Here is a 13592-nt window from a genome sequence, read left to right as displayed (position 1 = left end):
GTAGATGGAAGCTATCCCCTGGTGCAGGCTGTGGAAATGTAATCTTGCATGATGGACTACATATGTTGTAGCATTAATCTTAACCATGTGATTATTTATGTTGAAGGGCTGCAGGTCACGACCTCAATCAAGTCCTGACTGACCTGGAACCTCTGCAGAGGCAGGTAAACTCTCACTGTGTTTATACTGAGTTGGGCACCAATACATTCCAAATTCTGAGAGGGTTGGAGTGTTGATTTCTGGTCACTGATCAGTAATCCCAGCCAACTGACCATTTCCATAGTGGTGGTTACCATCCTGGAAGTCTCGGTCTGTGAGCAACCTTTGATAAGATAGTCGTTGAGATAAAGGAATATTATGACTCCTTCTCAATGTAGGTGTGCTGCGACTACCGCTCGCAATTTGGAAGACACCCTGGGTGCGGTGGATAGGCCAAAGGGTAGCACCTGATATTGGAAGTGCTCCATGCTGCCTATACAGTGGATGAATCATCTGGGCATAGGGTGGATTGTAATGTGGAAATATGCATCCTGAAGGTCGCGGGCAGTGAACCAGTTGTTGTGCTCCAGAGCCAGTATTACAGAAGCAAGAGTCACCATTTTGAACTGTTGTTTTTGTAGACATTGGTTTAGCCTCTAAAGGTTTAGTATCAGTCTCCATTCAGCTGTTCTCTTTTGTATTAGAAAGTAGTGGGAATAAAACCTCTTTCTCCTGAACTTGTCTTTTACGGGCTCCACGGCTCCAATGAGAAGGAAGTGGTTGACTTCTTTGCAGAGCAGAGGCTTGTGAGAGGCCCTGAAAAGGGATGGAATAGGTGGAGCGGTTGGTGGGATGGAGAGGAAGAGTATTGGATAGACTGATCGAATGATCTCTAAAATCCACTTGTCAGTAGATGCATACCCTTCCTGGACCACAGCTTTTAGAATGGGTCTTTTGGATTCTGGTAAGTAATTCTTAATGATGTCAGTTTCGAGTAATTATTGAAATCGTGATTTGATAGGTGTGCAGCATAGCTGGCTATTCTTAGAAGTGTTGCAAATGTATATGCTTTTCTCCCCAAAAGCTGAAGCCTTTTGATGTTTTTCTCAACTAATAGAGTTTTAAAATGTGGGGCTTTCCATCTACATTGTGCCACATCCACCACTAAGAAATTTGGTTGAGGGTGTGTAAATAAAAATTCCATCCCTCTTGGGGGCACAAAATAAAACTTTCTGTCCACCCTTTTGTTTGGGGGGAGGGGGCGAATGTTTGGGTCTCCTGCATATTCCAGTATAGCTTTGTCCAGGGAGGTGTCTATGTTTGAATTGTGGATTGGTTGGAGGTTTTTAAGGTGGCAATTAAACTGTTCAAAATTGTCGGGAGGAGAAATATCTCCTGGGATAACAGCCTCATCAGGGCAAAACGGTAGTCATGTAGCACTTTAAAGACTAACAAAATGATTTATTAGGTTATGAGCTTTCATGGAACAGACCCACTTCTTCAGATCTATTTTGTTTTGTTAGAATACATACTAACACAGCTACCTCTCTGTTACTAGCCTCATCAGGGGAGGAAGAAGACTGATCTGCAGAAGCATCTGCCAGGTGATCTTCTGTGTCTGAGACATGCCCTTCCTCTGGCTCAGAAAGCCGCTGAGGAGAGGGAGGATGTTGTGTTGGAGACGGGAACCGGGCAGGCGACTGCCTAGATGAGACAGATTCACATAAGGATCTCCCCAGTGACTGTGATCACTAACGCTGATGGTCTGAGTAATGATATGGAGAATATCGATAGTAGTGGTCATGGTAATAGTATGACCTATGAGGGAGAAGAGTACCTTCAGTATGACCATCTATAGTGGTCCCATCGGGACAACTGAAGTGAGTGTGATGAGTCTGAACATCTGTGAGGTACTCTAGGTGATGGAGAAGCAGAAAAGTGACGGTGGTACTGTTCAGTTTCCATTATGATCAGGCTGAGAAGGGGTGAAGGTAGTCTGCTAAGAGGGGAGTGAGGTGAAGTATGGTGAGGCGGTGTGGGCGGGCACTATAGTGCTGGTGATAGGGATGGTGACGGCAAGAAGGTCAAAGAAAGGGAGAGTGGTGAGGGGCTCTGGTGTCTTGCCTTGGAGGTTGCCTTCCTTGGTTCTGTCCTGGTCTTTGAGTGCCAGGGTGCCAGTTTCTTTGGTGCCAAGTATGTTGGCACCGTTTGTCTCTGTGTCGAGTCTTTCAGTGCTGATGGTGCCATGGAGGACTTTGGTGTTGATGCTGATGTCAGCACCATGATGGTCTTCATTGCTGCTGGAGTTGATGATCTGGAAGAGTCAGTCTGTGCTGCTACTTTCAAGACCACTGGTGTCAATACCGACCTAGGTGCTGCTTCCTTTAGGGTTGGCACCAAAGTCGCGGTCTTCTTTGGCTTCATGGCTGGAGCCAATTTTAGAGTAGAAGCAGCAGAGCCCTCCTTGTGGGGCTTGTCTGTCATGTTTCATCTGCTCTGCAATGTCGCAGCCAAGAATCTGATAGGTGACACCCTGATCTTTTTGGGCACAGTCACCAAAACCGAAGAGGCCCTCTGTTTGTGGGCCATCGGGTCGGGAGATGTCACAGCCTCTGAAGAGGAAGGCTGGAGGGCTCTGTCTCTGAGTACGCTCACCAGATCAGGCCTACATGACTAAGGGAGTGGAACATCTATCTTTCTACAGTTCATGGATCACTAGCAGTAACAGGCATATGCCCCTGAAGCCTTTACCGTTTTTTTTTTTCACATCCAGTACACTATTACTTAAGTAGGTCTTTGCAATGTGGCTGCTTATTCTAGGTGCTGATCACTCAGGCTTGTGTGCAGCAAAGACATACCTTTAATTTCAGTGCCTGGTTTTGGGTGCTCAGAGTTGGAGAGCTTGGTTTTCAGAGGCAGTCACAATCCAGTATCAGCGGGACTGGTGCATGCTTAGGTTGTTTGAAAACCAGGCCCATGTTTCTGAAAGTCAGATACCAACAAGCTGAGCCATCCAAGAATTGTGGCTATTTTTGAAAATATTTCATTATCTGTAACTGCATTCTGATTGGATACTTGAGCCTTTATCTTATACCTGAACACCATCTCCCAGTAGTCCATAGATTAAATTTTCTTATTGACTCTCACACAATATTAAATTAAGTTTATATGAAAGTTAATGGCATAGAAAGGTGAAACATCGTCTGAGGAGTGGAAGAAGAAAGGAAAGAGAATAAAGATAAGTGTATACTTGGAGTGGGTGGGGAAAAAAGGGGCAGTTGTCCTGCATATGGAGCTCCACATTGTGAGTGACTATGTTCTCACACATCTTCAGAGAGAGGGTATAAGGGCAGAGAGCATCTAGGACAATAGTCTCAGCTCTCTCCCCATGCACTGCCCCTTTGGGTTTACTTTCACAAGCATTGCCCTGTGATGGTGAAGTACTCCAGGCTTTTGAATAGCCAACAGAATCCACAGAAAGCAGATCTTTTTTTTTTTTTTCTCAGCCTGTGACTTCCAGTAATATGAGCTAGAAGTCTTGCTGGGGTATAGCAGCTCAAATGTAAGAGAAGTGTAAATCAGTGTTAGAGGCAGGTTCTCCTGTGTGAGTCAAGAGCAATTCCATTGACATCAAAAACATTACCACTGAGAGGAGAATGAGGCCCTACAATTTATTTGTGGTAGTAGGAATAAAGCTTTGCCTGATGAGATTATCTGTAACTACAAAACTCAATGCTATGTTTCCTATTTTCTCTTTCAAGTCCTTAGGACCTGCAATATTGAGTAGGAATTTCTTTTCTGCATCTTGGACCAAAAGCCATTAAAAAGCATGTGTTTATGCTCCATGCTCATTTGTAAAATGTAGTACTAATGTTTTCTAAATTGCTTTAGGTTCTTACAGGAGAATAAGCAGTAGTTACAGCTGTGCTCACTGTTACTTTTTAGTTATAAAAAAAAAAAACAACAACCCTGTAAAAGCTCTCATTCTTCAAATAAAATACTTCTTTCAATTCAGCACATACTCCCTGCTTGTGAGGTTTCCCAATAGAGTTGCTATCGTTGCTGCATCTCCGCTGAGGTTTTCTGAACAAGGATGTGCTAATGGACCTGGCAAAACACAGAAAACTAGTGATGTGGTTGAAGAGAGCAATGTAGCACCACTTACAGGGAGGATTATCTTCACTGCTAGTGGTTCATGTCCTCTTGTAGGCTGCATAAACAGAACTGGAGTGAGGACTTGTTCTGAGGTACTGTACTTGACCTACACTGGTAATATCTGGATGCAATTTAGTATAGAGTTAAGATACATAGTAGAAGTACTAAGGTGATAATGCTTCATTCACCAATGGTAACACTTAGTTTAAATAGCCCCCTATGCAGCTTTCAGGTGACCCCAGGATTAAATCACCAACACATGTAGATGTGGGTGGAGATGTATCTAAATAAACATAATCAAGAAAAGAAATTAAGGACCAAGTAAACCTGATGCATAATAAAAAGAATTATAGTATTGAGAGCTACTTGACTAACAGCTGTGCAATTTTCCATTCAGTGTAACCAAAGCTAAAAGTATCTTTTAAATTGGAAGGTGAGTATATTATCGAAACTATCTTGCAAATATTTTCGTGAGTCCCGAACCATTTACAACCTGCCTACAAGACTAACAGACTAGGAGAAGGTGCTTTTAAAATCTGAGTTACTGAACAGATGTTCTCATCACCTTCAACAACAGCTTCAATATTGTGGTAATTGACTGTTTCACCCCAAATTCTCCATCAGTGGATTATCTAGATGGGGAAACTGGTCAAGGTTAGTAACGTTAATTAACCTCCATCATGTTCTAGTCTTGGCATGATCTACTTAATCACCCCATGAGCTCTATATTAAGTGTTAAGGAGTGCGTTCAAATTGGAATTAAAACCCACCATTTTTTGAAGTCTATTCCTCTTGTGGACAGGTCCTCAGGGTTCGTCTAACTAAAGTCTGTGGTCCCATTTTAACCTGAGTTAATAAGTGACTGCCAATTAAAACAAAACTGTCTGACAAAATAGCAACTGCTAGTTTATGCACTTCACAAATGTTTGGTGGGTCCTGGAACAAACCACGATGACCTGTCGTGGCAGCATTTCTCTTTAACTCAGGTATCTGAGAAAACCAATATCACAAAAACGAGGACAAAGTTTGAAATGTAAAAGGAAGAAATACAAGACTAGTTTTATGAGAGAAAACGGAAAATCTTTAGTTAAAATATTTTACAATAAAATAATTATGATTATAAATCTCTTTAGTTAAATATGTACATATTACATGGTATTTTAAAAAAGAATGGAACTGGTTAAAGTTTTCAAGCAAATCTAGTGCACAAATCCATCATCTTGTTAGCTTTAGATTGTAATGTCAGTTTAACATTCATAAATGGCTGTGTCAGACTAATGGCACTGCTTTGTGCAAAACATAAACAAAATTAAGAAGAAAACTCTACAAAATCCTTCGGTTGCCATGGTAAATTGCTAAAAAAGGTAGACACACAACACATATTGTGATTGTATACAGAGGTTAGAATGACCAGCACTAATATAACCCCCATATCTACAAAATAATTAGATTCCGTGGGTAACTTTAGTTTTTGTAAACTATAAATTCTAAGTCCTAGCAAATTGTGCTTTTAGGCAGCCACATGGCCAATAAGGTAGATGTTGTCATAAAGGTGCCCTACATAATCTTCACTAATGTTCTGAGCAGCACGTCGTGTGTTTCGGATAAATTCTCTCTTTGACATTTTATTCTTCACATGTGGGCTGGTAAGGTCAATGGAAAGCAGAATCAAAGAGTAGCATAGTAAATAAACCGCATCTAAAGAAAAGAGAACATTAAGAAGTTATTGTTTACAGAATCATAAGTATGGATGGCACCTTACAGGCAACTAAAATGACCAATCCCTGCTCAAGGATCTTACAACCTTCAGGGCTTGGTCAAATAAGTATGCAGAAGCAACCTTACTCACATGGAACAGCCCATTAAAAATAATTATTATTAAGAGTCATGCAGATAGTGCAGTGCTTAATAAGACTTATGAATTTATTAATATTTATATTGTATACGACAGTGCTATTTTTGTGCAGCTACTTGCCAGTGCTGACTACTGGCACCACAGCAGCCCCAGCTGAGTACTGTCACTCTTTTTTTTTTCTTTCCAAAAAAGGCACCGGTCTCCAAAGGGTTCAAAATTCTTTACAGAGAAAAATGTAGACAGATCCTTGCCCTTTAGAGTTTGCAAAATTCAAGGCCCTGTTCTTGCAAATATTAGTGTTAACACATGAATAAGTATGCAGGCAGCCTCAATGGGTAAAACTCTGGCCCTGCTGAAGTTAACAGCAAAACACCCAGGCTGTGTCTACACTAGCCCCTTCCTTTCGGAAGGGGTATGGTAATGAGCAAGTTGGGAAGATGCTAATGCGGTGCTGCTATGAATATGCAGTGCCTCATTAGCATAATGGTGGCCGCAAGCAATTCGAAAGCACTGCTTTCCAATTGTGTTCTGCCTGTGTAGACGGGGTCTTTCAAAAGGACCCCCGGACTTTGAAAGCCCCTTCTTCCTAAAACCTAATAGGAAGAAGGGGCTTTCGAAGTCTGGGGGAGGGGTCCTTTTGAAAGGCCCCATCTACACAGGTGGTGCCTGATTCAAAAGTGGTGCTTTTGAGTTGCTCATGGCTGCCATTATGCTAACAAGGCACTGCATATTCGTGGCAGTACCTCATTAACATCTTCCCAACTCACCCATTACCATGCCCCTTCTGAAAGGAAGTGGCTAGTTTAGATGCAGCCCCACACTGATTTCAGTGAGGCCAGGAATTCACCTCCGTTTGCTTCAGAGAGATTATTCGTAGGGTGTAAAGTTAAGTCTTTATGTAAGTCTTTACAGGATTAGAACCTATAGAGACCACAGAGATAAAAGTCAGAAAAGAATGAAGGGAAAAATATGGAACATAATTTTTTACAGTCACTTTTTGTACATGGAAGTTGTTTGCCTTTCAGTGATTTTCCTCCTGTAGATGCCTAAGTTAAAAGTTTTTTTTTTTTTAAATTACTACTGCTTCTCTGTATTATGGTAGCTCCTCACAAGGAGGTGGTTGTTTGCTGATTCTGCACAGTGTACTTAGACCTGACCCTCTCACAAGACTAATCCTCGTACTTTAAAAATAAAAAAAAAAAATAGACCCTCATTTAAACCCACTAGGAAAAGTAACATTTTTTCAAAGTAAATGTAGCTAAATACAGACTGATTCACTGCACAGAAGTCCTCTCTTCTTACCAGGACTAAGGCCAAGCTCTCTCATCAAATCAGGATTACAAGCACAAAATCTGTGTGAGAACTTTGTTATCAGAGTCTCAAGATACTCCCCACGCTCCTCAGGGGCATGAATGTGTCTGAAAAACTCTCTCAGTGCATTTGGTAAGAATTGATTTCTGAAGTTGTGCAATGTCACAAGGTCATCCAAAACATCTCTCCTGGTTGGAAAAAAAAAATAGAACAATTTTCTTTCAATTGTTTAAACATGAAACAAGGTTTCAGAAATTAAAATTTCTTAGAGTCTGAATTATAGGTTATTTTTCTGTCAGGAGAAAATGAGGAAAAAAATCAAACAATGACAAAACAGAAACAGAAAACACACGTTTCTCAGAATGCTACCACAGCATTGTACACTTCAACTTAATACGTTAGACAAATTATAATAAAGCGATTATATAAATTTGCACATGTGCGCATGTGTGCACAAACAGTGAGTACAGAAGAAACTGAGGCTGCAACAATACAGCAGGCCCTTGAATTACGCGAGGGTTTTGTTCCCACACACCCACGCATAACTCATATTTTGCACAAGTCAGGGGGCCTGCACGTTCTGCAGCTGGGGAAGCAGCAGGAGCACCTGGAGCTCCTTTTGAAAGGTAAGTCATGGGGTTGGGGGGGCAGCTGGGGAGGGTTAAGCCTGGCAGTGGGTTGGGACTGTGGGAAGGGGGCAAGGGAGTTGAGCCTGAGGTGGGTTAAGGCTGCAGGAGGGGCGGGACGGTGGAGTTGAGCCACAGCCACGCATGGGGGAGGTTTGAGTTGGAGCCACGGATGGGGATGGTGAGCTGCAGCCATATGCAAAGGGGGGGGGGGGCAGGGGGTTGAACCAGACCGGGGTGGTGAGCCAGAGCCATGCGTGGGTGATAAGCTGGGTTGCAGGGGGTTTAACTGGGCTGGAAGTGGGGAGCTGGGCTGCAGGGGGTTTGAAGTTGGGTGAAGGGGAGGGGTTGAGCTGGGCTGCGGGGGGGGGACTGAATTGGGGCTGGGGAGGATTGAACCAGGGCTGTGTGGGGTTGTTGGGGGAGGGGGTTGAGCCAGGGCCCAGGGGAACAGGATTTTGAGTTACGCTTAACTCGCCTTAATGCGAATTAAGAGCAATTCGAAATCGCACATTTCGAGGTTTTACTGTACCCAACAAAACTAAGGAAAAGGAAAAAAATACATATCTTTTGGGACCTATGTATATGAATAAGTGGTTAAGGCACCATTCCGGTAAAACCAGGCTCAACTAAAGTGATATTCAGTCATGGTACACAGGGCCAGCATACAGGCCCTCTGCAATACTCAGCTCCTATTAGAATGCATGCTCCATCTATCCCCTGAATATCAAAAGGGCTTTATGCACAAAGGAAATTTGAAAGCAACCCAGAGGAAGAAACAAGAGCTCCACAAATGTACTGATCCAGTGGCTGGAACAAAGTAGGGATTATGGAGCATCAGCATTGAGAATTCCAGGCTACAACAGTTTACTCTTTTGTAAATTTACAATTTCCACACCTCAGTCCAAACACCTTGCTTAAAGCATGGTTACTCACTCTTTGGGAGAGGAAAGGTGAATTTCATTCTTAAAACACAAGAAAAATGTACACAGCAAAATATACAGTAATCCCTCGATTTATGCGGAGGTTGCATTCTGGAAAAGCCTCTGTGTGAATCGAATTTCATGTAATTGGGGAAGGGTTGGGGGAGTAGGCAGTCAGCCAGCAGGTAGCCAGCACGCACAGAGAAGCTTGAGGCATAGTGCATGCCAGGCTCCCCAGCTGGGGAACACAGACAGCTGCTTGCCATGCTGATTCTCCCAGGCACTGCAAGCAGCTGTCTGTCAGGAATGGCAGCCTGACTCACGACTGCCACCCTTGACAAGACTGAGTACATGCTAGAACTGAGTAAATGTTCTGCTTTAGCAATAATATATTTTAGTTGAACCTCTGAGTTTGCCCTTTACTACAAGTTTTTCTAATTAAGATGATTTTTCATTAGATTAGAACTGTGAGAAGAGTGATTACAAAAAGGTGTTACAGACTGAAAATGAATACAAAGTTTTTATCTCATTTCAGATTCAAGTTACCTTTCATCAAGATAGATTCTCAGTTTCTTCCAATTTAGTGTTCTTGTACAGAAGATAAACTTAGCTATTTCCTTTGGTGAATCATCCAGAATACCCTTGGACATAAAATAGTTAACTCCCTGAGACAAAGAAAGGACATTTGTATATAAATAAGATTAGTCTTAACAATTCTTTTATGGGCAAGCATTGCAATGAGTCATTTTGGAACATAAACCAGGTAAGTTTCAGCATACTATTGCCTTCATCCTCTAAACTGCATTTTGACATGCATAATACAATCTAAAATTAATATAAATCAAATGCATATAAAATTAATGCAGCATTATGGTTTTGATTTCACATGTACTAACAGTAGGAAATTCAAAATTACAGAACAAGCATAATTTGGTTCTGTTGTATTTTATCTTACTATTTTTCTGTACACCCTCTTACCTCCCAAACACCCACGCACAAGTGATAGTTAGATTATGTTTGCTGTAGGGACCATAATTTATAATTTCACAACTATGGTCCATGTAAAAATTTTGGCCATAATGCGCTTTTTGCCTTTAATTTCTTTTTATTTAAAGCATAGATTTCAATGGTCTTCCATGCACATGGGATCATATTCAAATAAATGCACTATATACATTTAGTTAAATGTATCATAAATAAATGTAAGTGTGTTTATTTCAAAATGCAGATCCAGATACACACACACACACGCGCGTGCGCACAGGTATAATAATGTCCAACAAAATTCTACCTCTGCCTAATTAAAAAATAACAAAATAAACAGTTCAGAAAGTGACAGAATGAACATAAACCATATGCTATCTATTCACTTATTTATTATTTCTATATTACAGCTATTTTTTCACCATTTGTCAAGCACACATTTCTCACTGAGAAGTATGTCCATGCCAAATTAGGAAATCTAAATACAATATTTAAGATATTTTGGATGCTTTTTAAAATTCAGATACCCCAACGCAAGAAAACTATTTTTGTCATGGTCTTAAAAATCAGAAGCATCGTACTGGATCTGAACCAAAAATTTTGCAGATGTGGGTGGGGAGACAGAAAAAAGGGGAATGTGAAAAATTTAATATCAAAAGCATAATTTGTTTTTGAGATAAGGCTTAAACTCAAACTGCATCTTCTGCAGTAAACATGGCATCACTACAGTAATGCTGAAATATGTACAAATGTGCAGTCTAATGCACTTTCTTTGCTTTATCCACCAATCTATCTATACGACTCCCTCAATCACCTAATAAGTTCATTCTTACACTTTTCCCATTATAAACCTGTCAATGCCAGGCCCTTTACAATATTTGCAAATCTCCCCTTTTCCTTCAGGTTATAGCTATAAAGACACCATGGGGGAACCTAGCACTTTGTTTATAAGTAAGCCTCCCAGTGAGGTCAGTTGACTTTCTGCATTAATAAGGATTGCAGGACTGAGCTTTTGACCTGAAAAGTTGATTTATAAAAAGTGAGACAGTTTAGTAGTACAGAAAAGCTGAACTATGTCAAGCAAACAGGAAACTAGAAAATACACCAAAGATGGTGACCAGAGGCACTTCACTGAAGAGACCTAAAACAGAGGTGAAAGCGCACACACACATACATAACAATCATAATATGATACTTAGCCATTTTTTTACTAGTTCATAATTTTTGCTTTTCAGATTTGCCGAAAATGTTACCTGCAGTAACACAGTTCTTTGGTTAAAATCAAAACAATTTTTTTTAAATACAAGGACAAAATAAATATAGGGAAACAATTTTCTATGAGGAACAAGGAATGAAGGCAACTTTAGGGACTGATTCAGGTAAACATCCATATTCAGGGCAGCACTTAATCATATGTTCAAACTGAATCATACATTAAGTATGTGCTTAATACCCATTGCCCTAATTGGGACTTAACTGGATGTGCCATATAGGAATGGCCTTAAACACCTACTTAAATACTTTTCTGAATCAAAGCTTAAATCGGAAACTAAAATGTATGATCAAAATGATGCCTCAGTTATTTTTACAATTGCTTAAATATGACAAAAAGTAAAATAGCAACAATACATCCCATTACATCTTCTGTTTACATCTTCCTTAATCTCACCTCCAGTGTCAGGAAAACGTTTATGCGCTTATCCATAGGAATGTCCTTCAAGCACTCAGATGAACTGGAACCTTGAAGAACAGTCTATTTTTAAACAAGCTGTGACCTCACAGCACTTAGTCCTCTTACTACAGAGTGTTACTAACAGAGGGAGACATCGGCTGCCTCCCCAAATCTGAACAGAAAAGAATTTACCATCTACCTCCACAATGAAAAAAAATTACCTGATCTATAGAGAAAATCTGGATTTGTTCTTCGAGAGCCAAAAGATGGTACAAAACATTTCTGTGCTATATAAGGCTGTTTATGACCGACAATATGTTTGTTGGTACCCATCATAGAAGCTACTAGTTCTTCAGCTGACATCCTCATTCAACCCTAACTCTGCTTCCTTCTTTTACTGCACCTTCTTCTGTCAATGCCATCTCCTCACTCATTCCTTTTTCCTCCTTTTCTATGAGGAGGCCGCACAGCTCCTGATAGAAGGGCAGATAGTCGATCCTGCCCGTGAGTGTCTGGCCGTATCCCTGGACTGGGCGTATCCCTGGCAAAGCTCCTTCATCTTGTAGCATGCCACATCCAAGGTCTGTGCTGGGTGTCTTCAGGCCAGCAGGCCGGTGGCAGGCATTCTGCCTCTTCCCTGTGGTCACCCTCAGGACAGCCTCATTCTGACGGAGGCTCAGGAGGTCCCAGAGCTCAGGCTCAGTTCCTTTCTGTGGTCAGGGTGGGTTCCTGGAACCCCTCAGCTGGCTCTCTGGGGAGCCCCGGGAGCCATGGGCTGGCTCTCTGGCCAACATGGTTGCTCCATTCACTGCAGTAGTAGCTGTGAAGGTGTGGGGCTGCTGAGCTCCATGTTCAGTTTCCTGCCATGGTATTTTCTGGGGCTCCCTGCGCCTTTAAGGTGGCTGGATGCAGAGAGCATAGAGCTCAGATTGTGCTGGAAAGGGCATCTCTGAGCTCCAGCTGGCCAGGGCCATGGAGGGCTTCTCTTTTGAAAGATGGGCCCCCGGAGCATCTACATATGCTTTAGTTTTTTTTTTCCTTTTGAAAAAAGGAGCTTTTCCTCATTTGGGAGTGGAAGAGGGGTACTGAAGAAAGAGCCATGTCCTTTCGATTTCATATTGAAAGAGTGCAGTTTGTGTGTAGATGCTCCACAGGGTTTTTTTGAAAAAGGTCTGTTTCTTGCCCCCACCCTCCAAAAAAAGAGAAAAAAAAACTTGCTAGTGTAGACATAGCCAAGTGTTTTCTACTGTAAGATAGCAAAGGTAAAGCCTGCATAAAATGAGGAGTTGTACTCTGACTGCTCTACTAACTTCTTGTTGCAGAAACCTAACTTCAGCTAAACGATAGGCCTGACTCTACTTAGTTCAGAATGTCTACTTCACATAGTGCCAAGTATGTTCAAGTCCCACGGAAATGAAAGGGGGCTACTCATGCTACCCCATACATTTACCTGAGTATGCTGTAAACCTGAAAGCCTACTGGGAAAAAGGAAGAAAAGTAATTCTAGATAGATACTTTCCTTTTCGCATTTTACTTTTGTAAGAAAAAGATTTCAAATGCAACAGTATCTTAAAACTTTAAGAATGCACAGTTAAAAAATAGATTAAAATTTCATCAGTATTGCAAACTGATCTGCTTAGATTGTAAGTTCTCTGAGACCCTGTGGGGCACTTCCTGACTGGAATTTCCAAAAACTACCATAATACAGTTATTTATTAATAATTATACAAACACACTATTTTCTATTTTGTTCTTCTGGTTAAATGTTAATTTAAATTTAATTTTAATATATTACCGTTTATGTACTACAATGTATTTTATTAAACATATAAAAAGACATAATGTGTTTGCATGACTATCAATTACTTATATGGTCTTATTGAGGCTGAGAAACCAATCAACTGGGAGTCAAGAAATGCAGAGATGATACAACACATTCAATTTCAACTCCTTGTGCATATTCCCTTAAAAGTCATTCAAAATGGGAAAGAGAGGCAGTACAATACTGAAGTGGGACTCAGAAGACCTGAGTTTTGTTCCCAACGCTCCCTGGCCTGCTGAGTGGTCTCAGATTACTGACATCCCCC

At 41.1% G+C, this 13592-nt stretch overlaps 2 protein-coding genes across 14 annotated transcripts in view; one reads left to right on the top strand and one right to left on the bottom strand.

Moving 5' to 3' along the window:
• The window catches only part of CEP44 (centrosomal protein 44), a 117409-nt gene that overhangs the window by 20525 nt on the left and 83292 nt on the right, over window positions 1-13592 (top strand). For 4 of the 12 annotated variants that reach the window (XR_012645393.1, XM_074992997.1, XM_074993009.1 and 1 more), the window contains exon 1: window positions 9478-9612. The gene's annotated coding sequence lies outside the window, so the exon portion shown is untranslated. The other 8 variants (XM_074993003.1, XM_074993001.1, XM_074992998.1 and 5 more) reach the window with 7 other exon arrangements.
• The window catches only part of FBXO8 (F-box protein 8), a 36893-nt gene continuing 24252 nt past the window's right edge, over window positions 952-13592 (bottom strand). For both annotated transcript variants that reach the window (XM_074993010.1, XM_074993011.1), the window contains 3 exons: window positions 9396-9514; window positions 7292-7488; window positions 952-5832 (listed from right to left, as the gene is read on the bottom strand). In XM_074993010.1, the coding sequence (XP_074849111.1) occupies window positions 5645-5832; window positions 7292-7488; window positions 9396-9514 (504 nt within the window). In that variant the 3' untranslated portion in view covers window positions 952-5644. The remainder of the gene's footprint in view (window positions 5833-7291; window positions 7489-9395; window positions 9515-13592) is intronic.

The sequence above is a fragment of the Carettochelys insculpta genome, chromosome 4, assembly GCF_033958435.1.
Source record: "Carettochelys insculpta isolate YL-2023 chromosome 4, ASM3395843v1, whole genome shotgun sequence".
Lineage (NCBI taxonomy): Eukaryota > Metazoa > Chordata > Testudines > Carettochelyidae > Carettochelys > Carettochelys insculpta.
The sequence above is the reverse complement of the archived record's forward strand: the minus strand, read 5'-3'. Positions and strand labels throughout refer to the sequence as shown.